Source organism: Physeter macrocephalus, chromosome 10, assembly GCF_002837175.3.
Source record: "Physeter macrocephalus isolate SW-GA chromosome 10, ASM283717v5, whole genome shotgun sequence".
Classification (NCBI taxonomy): domain Eukaryota; kingdom Metazoa; phylum Chordata; class Mammalia; order Artiodactyla; family Physeteridae; genus Physeter; species Physeter macrocephalus.
Window position 1 is genome coordinate 74,616,677 of NC_041223.1, and position 22,357 is coordinate 74,639,033.

The 22,357-nt window shown below is 37.0% G+C and overlaps 1 protein-coding gene across 2 annotated transcripts in view; it reads right to left on the bottom strand.

Moving 5' to 3' along the window:
* Positions 1-22,357, bottom strand: part of EYS (eyes shut homolog) — a 1,767,714-nt gene that overhangs the window by 50,936 nt on the left and 1,694,421 nt on the right. For both annotated transcript variants that reach the window (XM_024133056.1, XM_024133057.1), the window contains exon 38: positions 19,666-19,840. In XM_024133056.1, coding sequence (XP_023988824.1) covers positions 19,666-19,840 — 175 coding nt within the window. The remainder of the gene's footprint in view (positions 1-19,665; positions 19,841-22,357) is intronic.

Consider the following 22,357-nt stretch of genomic DNA (forward strand, 5'->3'; position numbering starts at 1 on the left):
TACCCATTCTGAAGAGAGACTGTATCTTGGTTTAGAGAGTGATATTGGGAGGAGACTGGTAAAGGAGTCTCTGATGGACTCAGCGAAGGTAGAGTTGACAGATAAAATGCAGGGCACCTACTTAAATTTAAATGTCAGATAAACAATAAATAATTTTTTAGTATAAGTATGTTCCATTCAGTATTTGAATTTCATCGAAGCAATATTTGAGATATACTTAAACAGAAGAATTACTTGTTTTTTATCTGGAATTCAGATTTATCTGGGTGTCCTGTACTTTTCTTCCTAAATCTGGCAACGTTACAGTAAAGGCACATGAGGGAAAGGGTTAGCTTTAAATCCCTGCCCAGCACAGAGAACACTAAACCATCAGGTAAACAGTGTGAGTCAAAGAGGCCATTCGAGGATGGTGTGGGTGCAGAGTCAGAAACCACTGGCCCAGGGAAAGACAGCAGCAGGAGATCACAACTCCTCCTGAGACCTTTCATTAATGTGATGAGCCCTGGCTGGGTTTAGGGTAATAGCCTTGAAGAGTAAAGTGTTATTGGTATTTTGAAGTGGACCATTTGAATTAATGATTAAGAGTGTATTTTTAAATTAAAGAGTTTATTAGTCAAGAGAAACAGAAAGTTCAATGGACCTCCCCGTGTTTTAATTCAGGACCAAGAAAAGGATGACTCTATGAAATATGGCATGGGTATTTTGATAGGGATTGCATTAAATTTGTAAGTTGCTTTGGGTGGTATGGCCATTTTAACAATATTAATATTAATATTAATTCTTCTAATCCAAGAGCATGGATATCTTTCCATTTCTTTGTATCATCTTCAATTTCCTTTTTCAGTGTTTTACTGGACATGGGGCTGTTTCACCCCTCAAATTTCTCTTCTTTTGCACTGGAGCTGATGTATCTGCCTTGTGATATTCCCAAAGGTCTTACTTAGTCAAGTGGAAGGTACAGAGGGGGAAGCTTAAAGACAGAGACTCATTCTTGAATTTCAGAGTTTTCAGAGTATGGGTCTTTCACCTCCTTGGTTAAGTTTATTCCTAGGTATTTTATTCATTTTGATGCAATTTTAAATGGGATTGTATTTTTACTTTCTCTTTCTGATAGTTCCTTTTTAGTGTATCAAAAAACTCATGACATTTTTCACAGAACTAAAGCAAATATTCCTAAAATTTGTATGGAAAAACAAAAGACTCCAAGTTGCCAAAGCAATCTTGAGAAAAAAGAACAAAGCTGGAGGTATCATCTCCCAGACTTCAGACTATACTACAAAGCTACAGTAATCAAAAGAGCATGGTGCTGGCACAAAAACAGACACATAGATCAATGGAAGAGAATAGAGAGCCCAGAAATAAACCCATGCACCTGTGGTAAATTAATCTATGACAAATGAGGTGAGAATATATAATGGAGAAAAGACAGTCTCTCCAACAAGTGATGCTGGGAAAACTGGACAGGTACATGTAAAAGAATGAAATTAGAACATTTCCTCAGACCATATAAAAAAATAAACTTAAAATGGATCAAAGACCTAAATGTAAGACCTGAAACCATAAAACTCATAGAAGAGGATGTAGGCATAACACTCTTTGACATAAATCATAGCAATATTTTTTTTTGTTTATATCTCCTAAGGTAAAAGAAATAAGATAAAAAATAAACAAATGGGACCTAATTAAGCATAAAAGCTTTTGCATAGCAAAGGAAACAATAGACAAAAATGAAAAGACAACCTATGGAATGGGACAAAATATTTGCAAATGTTATTACCAATAAGGGGTTAATATCCAAAATATATAAATAGCTCATACAACTCAGTATCAAAAAAACCCAACCCAATCAAAAAATGGCAGAAGACCTAAATAGACATTTTTTCCAAAGAAGACATACAAATGGTTAACAAGCACATGAAAATATGCTCAACATCATTAATTATTAGAGAAATGCAAATCAAAACTACAATAAGTTATCACGCCACACCTGTCAGAATAGTTATTAGCAAAAAGACAACAAATAACAAGTGTTGGCGAGGATGTGAAGAAAAGGGAGCCCTTGTGCACTGTTGGTGGGAATGTAAATAGTGCAGCCTCTATTGAAAATAGTATGGAGGTTCCTCAAAACACTAAAAATAGAACTATTATGTGATCCAGCAATTCCACTGTTGAGTATATATATCTGGAAAAAACAAAAAGACTAATTTGAAAAGATACATGCACCCCAATGTTCATAGCAGCACCATTTACAACAGCCAAGGTATGGAAGCAACCCAAGTGCCCATCAGCAGATGAACCATAGATTTTTCCTTTTACATTTAAGTCTTAATACTTCTGAAATTATTTTTTTGTGTTTGATATGGGGTAAAGATTCAATTACAGTTTTCCACCTGGATAACCAATAGTCCTAACACTCTTTATTGAATTGTTCATCCTTTTTCACTGATGAGCCCTGTCCATTTATGCAAGGTCCTGTGCCTCTCCATCCTGTTCCATTAGTCTGTTGGTCTAATCTTGTGTCTTAATTTCTCCCACTTTATAATAGGTCTTGATATCTAGGATGGCAAGTTCTGCTACCCTTGTTCAGGGTTGTTTTGGCTATTCTTAGCCCTTTGCTCTTTCACATATTTTCCCATCAACTAGTCCCAAGTTCAAGATAGGCAAATATTCTTGCTTTCTTCTTGTTGTAAAATGGGGTTTATTTTTCATTTTTTTTTTTTTTTTACATTGAGGGTGTACCTCTTAGGGGCCCCAGGCCTGTGAGCAGTCTCCTTAAAGTTCCCCACTTGTGGCAGTCCTTCGGTTTTAGGGCTGGTCCACTGTAACCTGTGCAGTCCTCAAAGGTAAATTCATACAGCCCCAAGGTTTCGACAGGAACTCGCAGCAAAAGTCAACTTTGACACCTATTTTCTAGACTCCTGCTTTCATTTCATATTGTCTTTACTTCAGGTAACAGTGTTCTGAAAATATACATTTTATATTTTATTCAGATTTGAATATTTTCATTTGGAAATATCATTCAGTATATATAATCTCCCATACTTTCACAAACAGAACTCCCTATCAATAAACTTTTTTAAAAAGAAATAAAACAATATTTAGAAACATCTTTCTATATTTATTAACTTCTGCAACTTCATATTTAATGGTTTAATATTATTTCATTGAATTGATGAAATATACTTTATTCTCACAGTCACTTGTGAGATATTATGTTTCTAAGTTTTCACTTTCTACAAACAATACTGTGATAAAACCCTTGTAACTAAATCTTTCTGCATATCTATGATAATTTTCTCAAGATAAATTCAAATATTATCATGACTTCTAGGCTTTGGATACATATTCCAACCTGCCCTCCATAATAATTTTATCAATTTACATTACTATCATCAGCTTATGAGGATGCCCCTGAAATAACAGGTTTGTATGTAATTGAAAATATGGAGCACTTTTACAGGCTTATTGTTTTTTACTGACCCAATAATCATTATTTTATTTCATTTTATTAAAATAAAAAATGTTTTAGTGTCTGCCTAAATTTTATTTATTTATAAATAAATTTCACAAATTTTCACATACTTATCAAGAACATATTCATTTTGGGCAAAAGACCTTAATAGGCATTTCTCCAAAGAAGACATACAGATGGCCAATAGGCACATGAAAATATGCTCAACATCACTAATTATCAGAGAAATGCAAATCAAAACTACAATGTGGTATCACCTCACACCAGTCAGAATGGCCATCATTAAAAAGTCCACAAACAATAAATGCTGGAGAGGGTGTGGAGAAAAGGGATCCCTCCTATACTGTTGGTGGGAATGTAAATGGGTACAACTATAGAAAAGAATATGGAGGTTCCTCAAAAAACAAAAAATAGAGCTATCATGTGATCCAGCAATCCCACTCCTGGGCATATACCCAGATGAAACTATAATTTGAAAAGATACATGCACCCATATATTCATAGCAGCGCTTTTTACAATAGCCAAGACAGGGAAACAAGCTAAATGTCCATCAACAGATGAATGGATAAATAAGAAGTGGTATATATACACAATGGAATATCGCTCAGCCATAAAAAAGAGTGAAATAATGCCATTTGCAGCAACATGGATAGACCTAGAGATTAGATCTTACTAACTGAAGTAAGTCAGAAAGAGAAAGACAAATACTATATATTTATATGTGGAATCTAAAATATGACATAAATGAACTTATCTACAAAACAGAAACAGACTCACAGGCATAGAGAACAGACTTGTAGTTGTCAAGTGGTAGGGAGCATGGGGAAAGGATGGATTGGGAGTTTGGGATTCAAAGATGCAAACTAGTATACATAGAATGGATAAACAACAAGGTCCTACTGTATAACACAGGGAACTATATTCAGTGTCCTGTAATAAACCATAATGGAAAAGAATATGAAAAAGAATATATATATGTATATATATATGTATATATATGTATTATATGTACATATATGTATATGTATATATATGTATATATATGTATATATATGTATTATATGTACATATATGTATATGTATATATACATATATGTATATGTATATATATGTATTATATATGTATATAACTGAATCACTTTGCTGTACACCAGAAACTAAAACAATATTGTAAATCAAGTATACATCAATAAAATAAATTAAAGAAAAAACATATTCATTACAAATTCCTATATTTTCCTTTATTATTTGGCAGTCTAATCAAATCTGTTTCATCAAAATTTATTTATTTCTCTCTATATTTACACATACATACATATCTATTTAGTATCTACTATGCGTATAGCACTCTGCCAGGTCATACGGATGGCAGGTGTGTCAGGTGAGGGCAATGCTCAGGGAAAACACTGCTGGGCCACCTACACTGAGGGACCAAGTGAACGGCACAGAGAGGTGCTCCTGTGACCCTGAGACCAGCATGGGGAAGAGCTCGTGGGAAGAGAACATAATTAACAACACAGCACCAACACACTGTTAGGCTTTGGTTTTAGGAGGAATTTAAAACAAAAATTCTCAACATTTTGGAACTTAGAGGTGGAGGCATAAGGCACATACATAAAAAAGTAAAAAATAAACAGAAGTCTCTGAGGGATGTTGCCATTTCATTAAATAATGTGTTTAGATGTGTCATGATGAAAGAAAATTTATATGGTTATTGCATTTGAGTGAATAGTTGTGCAAAAAATTTTGAAAAAGTTGTATGAGGTTCTCCAAAATGGAGAAAAACAAAATACAGAATTAACCTGTTATAGAATTACATAATGATTTGATTATTGTTTGAAGATCACAAATAGAGTAAAATATGTAAAGGTCTTTTATATGAAAGTAGATTGTCTTACCAATTTCATAAAAGAAACCTCTCTAATGTCATTACCCTTGAAAATGATGATTGTACCATCTAGTTGTTCATTTTTATTTACTTGAAAAAAGAAAATTAAGAACAAAATTAGTCTCACTGCCTTATAGACAGACATGGCAATGGTAAAATATTTATTTTACTATTAAGTATATCTTAAATCACATTAGATATAATATAATACAGATACTATAAACTTACTTGAAAATAATCTTTTCTAAACCTTGAAATTAATTCATTAACATCTGTTCCTTTAATCACAGGTTTACTACTCCTCCCTGAGGAAGATTGGTTTTGGAGAGGTATGTGTGTGAGGTGTCCACATAGTGGGAAAAGCAGAAAAAAACAGAGAGGTAGATATTCATTCATTTAAAGAATATTTCCTATTACCATTTTTTACATGCTATGTGTCTGACACTGTGCTGAGCAATGAGCCTTCCACAACACATAAGCCCCCATTCTTGAGCTTATGGACTTGCTGTTTGAGAGGGAATCACATTGGTAAGAAGACAATTTTAATACACTGTGACAAGTGATAAAATGAATACTCTTGGAGCCCACTGGAAGGACACCTAAGCAACCTTAATGAGTTCAGGGAGGGCTGCTGAAGTGAGATTTGCCAACAAGAATGAGAACATTGAGGGGAAGGGGCAGGAGAAGAGTAGGCTGGAGAAGGAGACTGTGGATAGTGGGCTGAGAGGGTTCAACCTGTAAGTGACACAGAGATGTGCAGGGAGTGACCTGAATGATGAGCTATATTGACGAATATTGACCTGGTATGTATAGGATGACCCCATAAATGCTCTAGTGATGTAGGTTTACTCTTGGTGGGATCTTACTGAGCTTTGACACTGTACAGTTTGCTTTGTGGGCCGTCAGACTCTGTAACCATAACTCAGTTCTTCCAACTGTTGAAAGCTGCTGCAGACAATCCACAAATGAATGGACGTGGCCGTATCCCGATTTTATTCACAAAAACGGGTGCTGGAACAGATTTGGCCTGTAGGCCATGGCGTGCTGACCCTACACTAGATCAGTAATTCCATGGGAGTAGAGGTCAGGGCTCTTTGCTCTCTCCTGCAGGCCCAGGACCTAAAGCAGTTCCTGGCATGTTGGAATTTTTCACTGAACATCCTGGGAATAAATAAGTGAATGACTAGTTTAGGGAGATAGCTGGATGCAGAGTCACCTGGACAGGGAAATGGCTCTGAGGATGGAAAGGTTGACAGGGGTGTGAGAAGCACTTGGTAGGTGTGTTTGTACCTAGACGAAAGATTCTAGCAACAGAGAACGTTTCCAGAGCTCACTTGTGCCAGGCACCCTGCTAAGCACGTCAAGTGTGTTGGCTCATTCAGTTCTCCCAATAGCCCTCCTAAGGGACTCCTGTCCTCATGCTCATATTATGGGGCAGAGACCTGCGGAGCAGATCAGTAAGCAAGTTACATGGCTGGTGATGGGAGAGGGGGTCCACCACAACTGCCACTCTTTGTCTGTTAATCTCATGGAAGTCTCTGGAGTTTTAGGATTAAATGACTGAAAGAATATGGTGCCATTATTGGGAATAGGGACATTTGGAGAAGAATATAGCTTAATAGGAAAATATAAAAATCTACTTTTAGTTATACTGAGTTGGAGGTGAGAGCAGGTGATAACAGGCCTTTTTTCTCCCTTTAAGTACCGAATGAACTGGCTCTTGAACTTGTTGAATATTGAGAATGTAAGACAGATTTGTGAGTTAAGCAGAACAGCAGTCAAAGGGCTAAATCATCCACTGGATAGTAGCTAAGAATATTAAAAAAACCCTGAGGAATCATTGATATTATACATAGAACTGTTTTCTTATCTCAGGTCCAACCCCCAAATGTTATCTATCCTCAATTCTTAATACATAAAGAACAATTTGCAGGTTCTTCTACCTCTAAACATGGAGAGATGATAACACAGAAGAAAATGTTAGTCATATTCAACATGAAGAATTTAACTTTCTTGTAATTAGCATTCTAAGACTTCTGAAGTTTAGGATAAACATTGACATATAAAAATTAGTTGGAAATGAGATGATAGAAAGTTTAATATTCTTTGTTTTAGTATCATTTAAACATCATTTACTTGCTTACTAATTTTTCACCACAGAATGTGTGCCGTGCCCCACTCTATTTTATACCAGGGTGAATACAAAACAGAAAACATAGTATTGCCCCTAAGGACTTTATGATAATTTATTTATAACAATGCATTTATATAATATATATGTGATACATGTAAAATATACTGTTCAAAGTTTATTTGGGCCTCACCTTAGTGCCAGGCACAATTTTAAGTACTTTATATGTAGTAACTCATTTCATTCTCATATTTATTCAATGAGATCAATGTAATTATTAGTTCTCAGTGTACAGTTGAGAAAGAGACTCAGAAAAGTATAACCACTGGTTACTCTATTTTTTCAGTTTGCCCATCATACAGATTCTGGTTGCTTTGGATAAGAGAAAGTCTTTTATACATATTGAGCCTAATGAGGGCAAAGTTTTAGAATTCTCATTATGAGATGAGAGCAAAAAGAAAAAGTTCTTGGAGAAAATTCACCTTGAGCTAGATCCGTAAGAAATTTATGGCTACAGATTTGTGGGTTCTCTGTGCATAAGGAAAATCACAGATACAGCACTTAAAATGAAATCTATGTGGTGTGATAATAAAGCCATATGAATAATGGAATAAATGCATGTTGCTTAGCAATGGAGGAGCATATGGGCTGAAGGATTCCACTTCTGCACATATAACATATTTCTCCATGATTTAAAGGAAAAGAGAAACATAGCTGAATCTCCTCCTCCTTAGACCATTTGTTGTGTTGGATAGCTTCATTAATGTCACTTTGCTTTCCTATATAACTTATTTCCATCTGAATAATAAGTTGGGAGAATAAGGTAAGTGTGATATTATGAATATCATTTTATCTGCTAAAATTTATTGGATATCAAAATGACATGCTCAAAATTTGAGCCTTTGAAAAATATACAAACAAGTGCTAAAACAAATGGGCCTCCCTGTACACTGGAATGTGGTCATGTCAGGACTCAACATACTTACAGGGAAGGGTGGTGACCATCACTCTACCTGCTGATGTTACCCTATGGTCTTCCGTTCCTTGCTGGGGAGATCACTCACCAAACTCTTTGATGATACCTCACAGAGTAAGAAGGATGAGATGAAATTACTCTTTACACACTAATACAAGTACTGGCAGCCATCTGTGGGCCTCAATCCTAATGGTTTTGTTCTCCAGGTGTAAGTGCCCAAACGTATTATGTTAACAGTTGGACTCAACTCCTCTTAAAGAGAGAATTGTCTTTGGGAAACTCTCTAGGTGAGCTGCTTGGAATAGATGGTATACCCTAGTTGCACTGATGTGAGCATAAACCTGTACTTTAAAGAAAATAGCTAAATTGCTCTGTCCAAGGCCAGGAGGGAAATTTGGTTTATTCTAACCTAGAGAGTCATTTGGAGCAAAATGAAGCAATGATAAGAAGACAAAGAGATGGGGTGGAATGGCCATATATTCACTGCTATGGTGAGATGACCAAAACACAGGATGAGAGTTGTTTAGGTGGATGTAAACCTTTCCCTTCTATATCTGCTTGCATCCTGTCCGCCTGCACCAACATAAACAGTCTGATCCATCTCAAAGTGTGAGTGGCCTTGTTAACTTAGTAGAAATCAAAGAGGTTGATTGTCACTTTTAGGCATACATAGTCCGGAGTAGAGGCTGTGTGGGTGGAAGCAGGACCATGGAACCAGAGATGGCTTTGAGAACATTCACCTTTCTCCTGGAATCTGCATTAATCTTGGAAAGGTCTTGGACTTTCATAGTTTATGCAGATCTCAAGGGTCTTATAGAAAGTGAATGACATCTGAGTTACACAAAAACCGAGAGAAAAGTTATTCCCCTTAAACCACAGTCAGTAATAGGTAGGCTTGATAAAATCTACACTGAATCCTTATTTTTGACTCTTATTTTCTAGCTACTTCAATAATAGAGGAACAGTAAGTAGGAATTTAATTTATAATTTACATCCTTCAAATACATTTTCCATAGGTGGCACCAAATAATGGATTTACTTTGTTTCGGCAGCTAAGAACTGAAGATAGGGAAAGATTGGAATAAAACATCCCCCACTTTTAAAGGTAGTTATCTATAACTGGTGGGATCATGAATATATTTTTTTATTTTATACCCTATGAATTTTACAAATTCGACAAAATGTGAATTATGCGTACTATTGTTTTTTAATTCAAAAGCATACAAAAGTAGAAAAAAAAATTGTACAATGAACCTCCTTGAACCCATTGCCCGCTTCAAGTTATCAATTCTCAGCTCTTTAGTTTCATTGTTTCTCCACCATTTTTTTTTGCCAAAATCTTTTGAAGCAAGTCCTACTTTATCTGTAAATACCATAGTATGTTTCACTAACAGATAAGAAACTTTAAAAAAGAAAACCACAATAGTATTATCAGACCCAACAAAATTAACACTAATTCCTGTCATCTAATTTTTGTGTTCAGTTAATTATGATTGTCTTGAAAAAGTTTTTTTTTTTTACAATTCATCAGCACCCAAATAAGTTCCACAAATGCACCTGCACAGTATGTGTCTTAAGGCTTGTTACTGAGATAAAAATTCTCCCTCTGCATTTCTCCCCACACATGCTATTTTTGTGTCACTTGTCCAGTAGAATTTTCCATTCTGGATTTGGCTGTTTATATCCTTATAATGTCAGTTAGCTTGTTTTCCTCTATTGCCCATATTTCTCATAAACTTACAGATATAGAGGCTTTATTAGATTCACATTTGGGCTGCTTTATGGGTGGGACTGTGTAGTTCTAAATACATCACATTAGAGGCACACAATGTTTGTTCTACATTTAATTATGTTATGACTGATCAGTTGGTTCAAGTGGCATCAGCTTGATCCAACCATTGTGTAGTTTTCTATCAACCTTTCACTAAGTAGTTCAAGCAGCCATTACTTCCTTGGTGGTTACAAAATGGTGTTTCTCATTTCTATTATTTATCCTGCACTATTAGCTCAGATCTATTAAAAATTACTCCTCATCCACTATCTGGCTAGTTAATATTATTTAGTGTTATCTAAATAATAATAATCACAATAAATTAAATCACAATAAATTACCTCAGAGTTTAATGGCTTAAAGCAATAATAAACATTTATTATAATGACTCATAATAAGTTATTGTGTTTTCAGGCTTTGTCACCTGCAAACTCATCCTCTATACCACTGCCCCAGGGACTATATGAAATACAGTGTGACTCTTATTAAAACTGTTCAGTGGATAGGATCATTTAGCCCTTAAATTTAATAGTTTAAGGAAGGCAGAAGTCATAAACTGTCATTTCCAGAATATCCTATTATTTGCACAGGTCAGCCTACTCAGGTGGGAGGAGACTGCAGGAGGATGTCTCTACCGGGGACAAGAATCCCCGTGGGCTGCTTGGAAGCTGGCTAACACTCTTGCAATACAGTCTTGATAGGAAAGGAAGGTTGAACACTTTCTCTTTATCAAACTTCAGAATAAGTGAGTGGTGCCCTAGCAACCTCTAGGGAGACAAGTTTCTTTTCCTCTCTAGGTGGGGGTGGGTGGAGTATCGTAACAACTATGTGTATTTACATACAGGCATGTTTAAAGCCATCACAGACATTATTCTGTGTATTTCTGAAGTCATCCCATCTTTGGTCAGTGGGAGTCTCCTTAAGCTGCCTCCTGTCTTCTTTTCCAACCGCCCTAGTAGTCTTTGATAACTCTCGCTTTCAGGCACAAGAAGACATCCAGGCTCATAGCATACATTTCCTACCCCAGACTTGAATGTCCAAGTCTCCAAGAAGTCCTGATTTATTTTTAGTGGAAAATGGCATTTGGAGATGACAATTTTGACACTAGAGCTATTCATTGCTCCTGGGTTATTATTGTTTCTAGGTTACTTTAGTGGACATAGCTAAGGAATAAGTTTTTTAGAAAGAGAAAATTAAGTCATGAATTCATATGTTATTTCTAGTTCAAAATAAAGATGAAAAGATTCTTACTTCTTTCACTTTATGTCTATATCTCTTTTCTCTTATGCTGAAGATCTTTGTTCCTAATGATATTGACATAATTAGTAAATATTAACATAATTACTAATTTTGTTTATATCCATCCAGCCAGCCAGCCATCTAGAATCTTGCTATCTAGCTATTTTTATCCATAGTTCCAAAATAACAATAACCGTGCTACCACTAATATCAAGACAACAGGATGCAATTTAGGATAGCTTTATGATTCTTTTTGTCCTTAGACTATAACCCACTGTACAGCTAAAATACTTTAAAATATCAATTGAATTAAATCTCTATACTTGGTTATGCCACCAACCTGAAATACAGTTAAATTCATTTATTTTCTTATTTTCTTTCAATGTTTAAGAATTACTCTTTTTCAATTTTTGATTTACCAGGTGAAACATTTACATAGTCCCCAGTAAAACTGTAAAGCAAATTGTATTTTGAAAAGCCTAGCTTTCATCCTATCACTTTCCCTTGTTCTCTTCCTCATTCTATAGGTAACTATCTATATTTTTTTTCTGAAATCTTCTTTTCTTTTCTTAAAAAAAATGAACATATGTGTATGTGTGTTATGTGTATCTATATGTATATACTTATATCTATTTATCTACATCCAACTATCATTCCCTTTTCTTACATGTTTCTTTACCCTTTTTTCACTTAATGTATCCTGAGGATCACTCCATAGCAACAGATAAGGATTCTTTCTTTATAGCCGCAGAGTCCTCCACTGTTCAGCTTTACAATCTAGGGATGAACATCTTTTGCTTTAACAAATAGAGTTTGCTCTAGTAAACTGCAGTGTCTGTTTCTCTACAGCCTCACCACTAGATGAGTCAATTTTTTTTTAGCTCTTTGCTAATCTCATAGTTAAGAAATACTATCCGTCTTAACTTGGAATCCCTAGAAAATAGAGACTAAAAGCAATTCCAAGGAAATAAGGAACCCTCTGGCAAGTAAGCAAGAGTGAGGGAAAAGCAAAGTGGGGGGAAAGGAGGAAAAACTAATGCAGGGTAGTGAGTTACCAAGCTAGCTGCATGCAGTTGGTTGCTTGGTAAGGGGAGTGTTTCTCCAGAGGCTGGATAGGGTGATACAATTAATCTGAGTATATTGCAGGGAAAAAAATTATAGCAGGAATAGATAGGTTGACATCCGGTCATGATACACCCTGCATGACAGATTAAAGGATTTACACCGTGTTGCTTTGGCAATGAAAGACAATATTTTGGGCAGGAAAGTGATAGGAGCAAAGAGGCTTTTAGGAGGAGACAACCTGGATTAGAGTAAGGAGAGTTTAGGCAACAGGACACTACTTGGCAAACAATCATATAGCCCAGCAGGGGAGTGCTGGAAAACAGAACTAAGCACTGTTGGATGAAATGTACAGAAGCAAGGAATTCTTAATTTGGAGAGTCTGGGGGTCTCTCTGGTTGGAATCTAGGGAGTTTGTAAACCTCTAAAATTTTATGTTAATTTTGTCTCCTAAGTATGTTCATTGCTCAGGGGAAAGGACTTTTAGCTTTCACCTGATTCTTAAAGGCATTTGTGAGCCAATAATTAGGAAACCCTGGGTCACTGAGCTTTTGTGTTCACTGATCAGGTTATGTTGTAAGTACACCTCATTTATGAACTTAATATAAAGCTCTGATGATTCACATTTTACATCCATATTCTCTGAATTCCTATTGTACTTATTGTCCATGCTGCTCAGTTTTACATCTACTTTGGTTTTCTAAGATTTGCTTTTCGTACACTGTGCTTTTCTTAAAGAACTCATCTGCATATTGCCCTCAGTCACTGTTAAAATATGATTTTAGGGTTAAGCAAAGTGCAACTTAAATGAAGTAAAATCTGCTTAAGAACACATTGTACCAGGGTGGGGGGTGGAGGGTGGGGTGAACTGGGAGATTGGGATTGACATATATACACTAATATGTATAAAATAGGTAACTAATAAGAACCTGCTGTATAGTACAGGGAACTCCACTTTGCTGTACAGTAGAAACTAACACAACACTGTAAACCAACTGTACCCCAATTAAAAAGCAAACAAAAAACCCCCCCAAAAAACAATGCCACATACACTGAACATATATACTATGCACTTGCTTAACTATTTCCCTAAGACAGTGTCCTGGAAGTGGAAATGCTAGGTCAAAAAAAAAAGGAACACATTGTACCAAACATGTGAACATATAGGGCTAAGTTAGAACTAAAGAAAAAAGTTTTTTCAAACCTTGGCTACCTACTAACAACAGCAATAGTTTACTATGTTTATTCTGTTGCATCAGAGTTCATCCCAGGAGCACAAAGGCCTTACATGAACTCTGCCTTATTAGCCTCCTCTCGTTGGAGACATTGCATTCGAATGCAGCTGGGTCTGTGTGTGCTGACGTATTTGGAGCAGGAAAGCAGGGCTTTGTTCAGTCTGCTGGAGCCCAGCGCCAGGTCCAGCCTCATCGGACCCCACCCCTCCTTACTTGGCATGGGAACAATGCCTCCCATCCCCAGCTGGGAGGCACAGAACTACAGGGGAGCATTTTGAGTTCTTTAAAAATTTTTTTATACCGTTAAGCTGTGCATTGTTGAGACATTTTGACCACCTTTCAGATTTAGCTTTTAAAATTGATTCCAAACACTGAAATTTATGCCTCTGGGTTAGGACTTGCCTCTTGAGCATTTAAAAACTATTTTATTATTTATGTTAGTTATTTTTCAGGAAAAGACTGAACTTTAGCTTTTTTTTTTTTTTTTTTTTTTTTTTTTTTTTGCGGTACGCGGGCCTCTCATTGTTATGGCCTCTCCCGTTGCGGAGCACAGGCTCCGGATGCACAGGCTCAGCGGCCATGGCTCATGGGCCCAGCCGCTCCGCTGCATGTGGGATCTTCCCGGACCGGGGCACGAACCCGCGTCCCCTGCATCGGCAGGCGGACTCTCAACCACTGCGCCACCAGGGAAGCCCTGAACTTTAGCTTTGAGCTGTCTATAATGTTACCTAGAAATTCAATTTAATATTACTCTGCTTTGGGTGAAAAAAACAGAGTCGTATAAAATTAAGAGCCTTGGACTAGGTCAAGGATAGAGGAAAACTTCTTAAACACTATTGAAAAGTATATTACAAAACCACATCTTTTTCCTTTAAAAAGAGGATTCTTATTGAGATTAGAACAGAATTACAAGAACTGTCAAAAAGAATAAAATTCTCCTTAAACTTCTGCTGTTACTGGGGCTAAATGTCCATGAGTGGAAACATTAATATTTTTAAATAGTTCTATTGAGGTATAGTTTACATACCATACATTCACGTCTTTTAAGTTCAGGGAGCCATAATATTAATATCATTGTATAACAGTCACAATAGCTATTTCTGACTCTACAGTAATGCTTCACATGTAGTTAATATACTAAGTATTTTGTCATTATATCAATAAAATGATTCCAAACGTTGGTCACAATTTTGATGAGAAAGACTTTAGGATCTTGTTAGGAAACGTGTCAGTGGTATCACTCCCATTGTACATTATTACTCAAGTCTACTTTTTATTCAGATCAAGACTCTCCTGTTAGGCTGTGAGACACAGCTTTCCACCCACACAGGAAACTCATGAAATCTCCAGGGTATGTGTTATCAGGGAAGGTACTTCCAACTTGGAGAAAATACAAAATGCCATTTGAAGATATATCTTTAACATTGGTTTTTAAAAATTAAGAATAAATGAACAGATTACATCCAGCAGATAAAGAGCTTTTGTTACATTATCTTAAAAATGGTCCTTACTATTTAGTTTCTGTAGAGAATCTTGACTCAGAGACTGAAGATTTGGTTTTGGGTCCTGCGGAACTACTTACAAGGCTCTCAGGCCTCTTCTTGCTTCACTCATAATCTCTGGGGCTTAATGGCCCATCCGTGAAATTGGGACCAGGATAATTGCCCTGACTAATTTAAAGAGTTTTAATTAGGAGCAATGGAAATAATGTAAGGAAAAAGTGCTTTGTTAGCCACAAAGTGCTGGTCAATTGTAAGGTATTACTTTTGTTATCACAAATCAAGAAAATGTTCTTTATTTTGATTAATATCAAAATCATTTGCAAATAGTTCTAAGTGTCTATCTGAAACTTGAGTCCCCCTAAAACCGAGCTCCTCTGCTGAGTTTGTGGTTCACCTCTCTATCCAAAATGTTGTTCCCTTTCTTGTCCAATCCTATTCCCCTCAAGATTGAGGAGTATCAAAGAAAAGTGGGGATTAAACTGAGCAGGACACTGTGGGGCCCTTCTGGGGCCCAAAACATTTCCATGTCCCTTGTTTCTTGCTTGTAAGAAAAAGACTTTTAGTCTCTTTGGCCTCCCCTGAGTTCCAAAGGGTAGATTCAAACAGTTACTAATTAGGAGAGTGAGGAAATGCAGAAAGAAGCAGCAGTGCAGGATAGGGCAAGGTCCTGGTTCTTCCTTGGGTGATATACATAACAACCTGACACATGTCTCTGAGCTCTTCTACAGGAGCTGAGGCTCCCACCCAGGTGGAGGATGGTAACTTCAGGCTGAGCACAAGCATGTGGACCCAGACTGGTTGGAACCAGAAAGCCAATGACTGAGAGTCCTGGGACACCACCCTGTTACCTCACCACCAACCAATCAGAAGAAAGTCACACACCCTGCAGCCATCCCACAAATTTTGCCTGTAAAAACTCTTACCCCAAAATTGATTTTGGCAGGTGAGAGGACCTTGGTTCTTGTCTTCTCTGGAGAAAGAATTCCACAAAGAGACCAAGGTTATAAGGCACAGAGTTTATTAGAAGCACAGTACGTGTGGGAGAGCACACCAAGAAGCAGTTTATTTAGGGCAGAAACGAAAGTTACACACTTGGAGAAGAAGAGCATAGATGTCCTTGAGAGTAAGGAGCACACGATAGAGACAGCCTAGGTTGTTAATATGGGGTTAATCTTCCAGATTTAGATGAGGGTGCCTCCCCTTTCCCTCCCCTATGATCACATTGTCTGCAATTTCTTATTTGGGCTTCCACCAGGCACCATTTTGAATCTTTCCCATGAGCACGTAAGCGAAAACCCATGGGGTAGAGGTGGGTAAAAACTGCAATGCTAATGATATTATAATGATGTTACAATGTGTCCAAGGCTACCAGAGGACAGCTAGAGATGCCCTCTGTGTGTGTGTCAGGCTGGGAAACCTCCTTGACCACAAGAATGTGGAGGCTGAGGGGGGCATCCTCATCTTTCATCTGATTAGGGCTCATCATACTAATAGTAGTTTATCTCAAAGGGTCAGCATGAAACCTACTGCAGCAGATTAACCTGAAGCCTATCTATCTCTTACCACAAAGTGCATGCTCCACAATTTTCATGGTCAGAGTTTCTTGCTCAGATGTTACAAAATTTCTGTTTTAGATGCCATTTCTCCTTGTGTCATGGCCTCATTTAGTGCAAAACTGGGAGATGGATTTGCCTTCTGCCTAATGCCTATACATAAGGAGGCTGTTCTTGGACCTGGCCCCAGCTTTCCTGCCTCCAAACCATTGGAGAGTTTGGGCATTTTGAGCATTAGCCACCCATTCTCCTTGCTTGGCCCTGCAATAAACCTTTCTCTGCTCCAAATTTGGGTGTTTCAGTTTGTTTGGCCTCCGTGTGCATTGGGCACATGAACTTGGGTTAACAACATATCTATACTTGGTGCCATATATTCAGGATAAATACATGTGGCTCTGCAATGGACACCTGTAGGGCCTTTGTTCCACAGGGAAACTGAAGAGCTGGGATGAATCTCCTGCCTTCACCTTCAACTTCATGTGCTTTCTTCCTGCCACTTCCCATTCTGAATTATTACATTCTTTATTATTAGCAGTTTATTTATTATCACATTAAAAAATAGCAAAAACACCTAGTAAGTCACCTGAAGAATGACCAGATTTCTTTAGATAAAATGAGGTAAATTTGTGCCTCTAAATAACTAAGCTTAGTTATGGGACAAATAGAATGCATAAGTTGTAAAGCAAGTAAAAGGTTTAGTAAAAATTGTAAATAAGTAAAGATAAAATCATAATGGTAAGGCTAATGCCAAAATATATTGTTCTCTGATGGTGGCATCACAAGCCTCAGGGCTTGTCCCTAGCACTTCCATGGACTTGATCAAGCTATACATGTTTTTCTTAAAATTTTTCCATAAAATTCAGCTAACACTTTTAACTTATTACAAAACACATTAGGTATCTTGGACATCCCGGAACATAGCAAGCTTATTCATACTTTGTTTGGATTAATTTAGACTTGACTCCCTAAAAACCCTCCTGCCACAATCTTATATTCAGTAGATCACAAACACCATGAATATTTCTCTGCAATATCTTCTAAATTAATTTTTTATTTCCTTATCTATGGCTATTTTGGATTTCCAAATCTGTCTCCCAGTAACTCCCCAATATACCCATCCTGTAAAGGGATGTTGAGATAACTTACATACATCTCTCTTTACCATGGCTCTTTCCTGCTCAGGTACTGTCTGCATCTCATTCTTGATGTAAATTAAATCTGTTACCTTTCATGTAAGTTTTGCATCCTTCTATACTTCCTCTGTCCCATTTCTCATAGCCAATCAGTAGACTATCCAGTTTAGTCAATTTGGCTTCATTAACATGAGCATGGGGTCATCGTGCTTGTCCTTCCATTTGTACATTTGCTTAGAACTTTTGGAATTAAGATTCCTCCTACTTTTTCATTGATTCATTAATTGAAGGAATACTTAATGAATGTCTGTTCTATGCTAGGCACTCTTCTAGGTATGAAGATACACTGGTAACATGAGAGATCAGGCCCATTCTCAGGGAAAAATAATAGCCAATATACAAACAAACAATAAATAAACAAAATAGGACAATGATATATTATGGAGAAAGTAAAATATGATAATGTGATAGAGAATGATCAGAGTGAGGGCTAGTTTTGGGCTGATCTAAGGGCGTCCCGTTCTGAGGAGGTGAGACAATGACAAGAAGGAGGCAGCCAGATGGAGACTGATGGCGAAGGTCCTCCAGCTGGAAGACACAGCATGAAGGTCTAGAAACAGAAATGAGCTTGGCGTGTTCAAAAGATAAAAGTAGGTTAACTGTAGCGAGTGAGGAGGAAGAGAGATGGTCCGAGGGGGGCGGGGCCAGATCATGTAGGGTTTTATAGCTCATGGGGAAGGGTTTAGGTATTATTCTACATGTCCTGAGAAGTCACTGGAGTGCTTTTGGTAAGAAACAGGAAGATCTAGTGACCATCTCCTTTCCCCTCCTCCTATGTGCTTTCTCTCCAGCTCAAGGTACAGTGATGAGCAGTTCTTTGAACTTTGCACTCTGTTTTTGATCATTTTCTAGTGTGGAGGTGGAGGGGAACTGTTTGGGGCTTTCTAAACTACGTGTGCTCTCCCCTGTCTTCCAGGGGAGCCTCTGATACCCTACTTCCTCACTGCTTTGCAGTCAGCCAGTGTTAGCAGTGAGTCATATCTTCCGATGTGTCCTGGGAGAAAAACTTTGACAAATCAGTTTTCTATCCATCTCATGCGTGTATGAGACATAGAAATGTATGAGTAGCTACAGTGGAAGGAATTGAAGGACAGAGAGCTTCCTTCCTCTTTATTTGGTGTATTCCCGGAGCCCGTCATATACCATTTATGCACAGAGGACATGCTCAACGAAGTAACTTATTTATAAGACAACACTCCTTTGTTTATTTTCTTCCCACTCAACAGACTCACATTTTGTTTCATATTAAAGTAGTTCAGAAACCAAGCTGTGCAGCTTTGCTGGGGTCCACCTAGAGAGGAGAGGCTCCTTTCTAAGGGAGCCCAAACCCAAATATAAAAGCAAATTACAAATGTGAACCCTTGTAAACCCTTGTATGGAGAACATCTCTGGCAACACACTCAACACCATGAATTTAAGATAGTCTATTTTTTCCTGTAATGAGATGTAATGATTCATTTTCATTATCATAAATGCTGCGCTGATCCATTTCTAGTTGCCTTTGTCTGTCCCCCAGTCACCTAGCAAGTCTCCATAAAAATATTTAAAATAAGTGTCAGTTTGTGTTCCTAGTTTGCACGAGTAGAGGCCAGGTAGAATGCAAACAACCTGCCACATTCTTTCCTAATAATGTAACACTTACTAAACAGTCGATCCCTGCTCCACGCACGTGCCACCGTTGTCACATTTCATCAAGCGACAGGGAGAAACATCACACTGGCCGACGCTGCGCCCGGCATTTGGGTGGCCCTCAGGCGTCCCCAGTCTTCTGAAATGGCCGTTCTTCTTAGTGCGAACTTGCAGAGTAAAAATACAACCTTGAAAAGAGAAAAAAATACTTCAGATTAAAAAATGGAAGAAATGGATAAAACAAGAAGACAGTTATTTTTCATTTTTAAAGGAACATTTTTCAAAATAAAGTAATACATGTTAATTTAATTAAAAAAAAAAACAGAAGCACAGGGTGAAAAATAAAGTCATCTACCATATCACCACTCCAGAGAAAACAGTTATTAACATTTTGAGAAATATATATATATATATATATATATATATATACATATACATATATATACAGAGTTTTTTTCTATGCTTAGTTATATTTTCTTTTAAACAAAAGTAGAATCTTGCATTAAATATTTAATATATATAGTACCAAAATTTGTAGAGCATAAATAACTTTAACTCTTTTCTCATAGCATTAACTATTTTTAAATGATAGCATAATAGTCTCTTAGATCATAATATACTTAATTAAATTTCAATTATTGAACCATTGACTCATTTCTTTTTTTGTTATTAAAAATAATGCTATAAGAAATTTATTACATGTATACCATGTGCATTTGCTAAGTATTTCCTTAGTATAAATTTCCAGAAGGAAAACTACTAGGGTAACAGATATGGATGCTTTGCAGCATCCCCAAGTGTCATGGATATTTTGCACAATTATGTCTCCCGCATCAAACACGGGGACACCTGCCTCTTCACAGGCACCACAATGCAAGACTTTATTGTCTGCTTCATTTTTAAAGGAAATAAATAATAAAATGCCTTTGCTATTTTTATTTTTTTAACATCTTTATTGGAGTACAATTGCTTTACAATGGTGTGTTAGTTCCTGCTGTATAAAAAAGTGAATCAGCTATACGTATACATATATTCCCACATACCCTCCCTCTTGCATCTCCCTCCCACCCTCCGTATCCCACCACTATAGGTGGTCACAAAGCACCAAGGTGATCTCCCTGGGCTATGCAGCTGCTTCCCACTAGCTATCGATTTTGCATTTGGTACTGTATATATGTTAATGCTACTCTCTCACATCATCCCAGCTTACACTTCCCCCTCCCTGTGTCAAGTCCATTCTCCGCATCTGCGTCTTTATTCCTGTCCTGCCCCTAGGTTTGTCAGAACCTTTTTTTTTTTTTTTAGATTCCATATATATGTGTTAACATACAGTATTTGTTTTCCTCTTTCTGATTTACTTCACTCTGTATGACAGACTCTAGGTCCATCCACCTCACTACAAATAACTCAATTTTTTTTCTCTTTATGGCCGAGTAATATTCTATTGTATATATGTGCCACATCTTCTTTATCCCTTCATCTGTCAATGGACACTTAGGTTGTTTCCATGTCCTGACTATCGTAAATAATGTGCAATGAACATTTTGGTACATGACTCTGTTTGAATTATGGTTTTCTCAGGGTATATGCCCAGTAATGGGATTGCTGGGTCATATGGTAGTTCTATTTTTAGTTTTTTAAGGAACCTCCATATTGTTCTCCATAGTGGCTGTATCAATTTACATTCCCACCAACAGTGCAAGAGGGTTTCCTTTTCTCCACACCCTCTCCAGCATTTATTGTTTGTAGGTTTTTTGATGATGTTCATTCTAAGCAGAGTGAAGTGATATCTCATTGTAGTTTTGATTTGCATTTCTCTAATAATTAGTGACGTTGAACATCTTTTCATATGTTTGTTGGTCATCTGTATGTCTTCTTTGGAGAAATGTTTATTTAGATCTTCCACCCATTTTTTTGATTGGGTTGATTTTTAGATATTGAGTGGCATTAGCTTCTTGTATACTTTGGAGATTAATCCTATATCAGTTGCTTCATTTGCAAATATTTTCTCCATTCTGAGAGTTGTCTTTTCATCTTGTTTATGGTTTCTTTGCTGTGCAGAAGCTTTTAAGTTTCATTAGTTCCCATTTGTTTAGGTTTCCATTTCTGTAGGAGGTGGGTCAAAAAGGATCTTGCTATGATTTATGTCATGGAGTGTTCTGCCTATATTTTCCTGTGAGAGTTTTATAGTCTCTGGCCTTACATTTAGGACTGTAATCCATTTTGAGATTATTTTTGTATACGGTGTTAGGGAGTGTTCTAATTTCATTCTTTTACATGTAGCTGTCCAGTTTTCCCAGCACCACTATTGAAGAGCCTGTCTTTTCTCCATTGTATATTTTTGCCTCCTTTATCAAAGATAAGGTGATCATATGTGCATGGGTTTATCTCTGGGCTTTCTAACCTGTTCCATTGATCTATATTTCTTTTTTTGTGCCAGTACCATACTGCCTTGATGACCGTAGCTTTGTAGTATAGTCTGAAGTCAAGGAGCCGGATTCCTCCAGTTCCGTTATTCTTTCTCAAGATTGCTTTGGCTATTCCTGGTCTTTTGTGTTTCCATACAAATTGTGAATTTTTTTGTTCTAGTTCTGTGAAAAATGCCATTGGTAGTTTGATAGGGATTGCATTGAATCTATAGATTGCTTTGGGTAGTATAGTCATTTTCACAGTGTTGATTCTTCCAATCCAAGAACATGGTATAT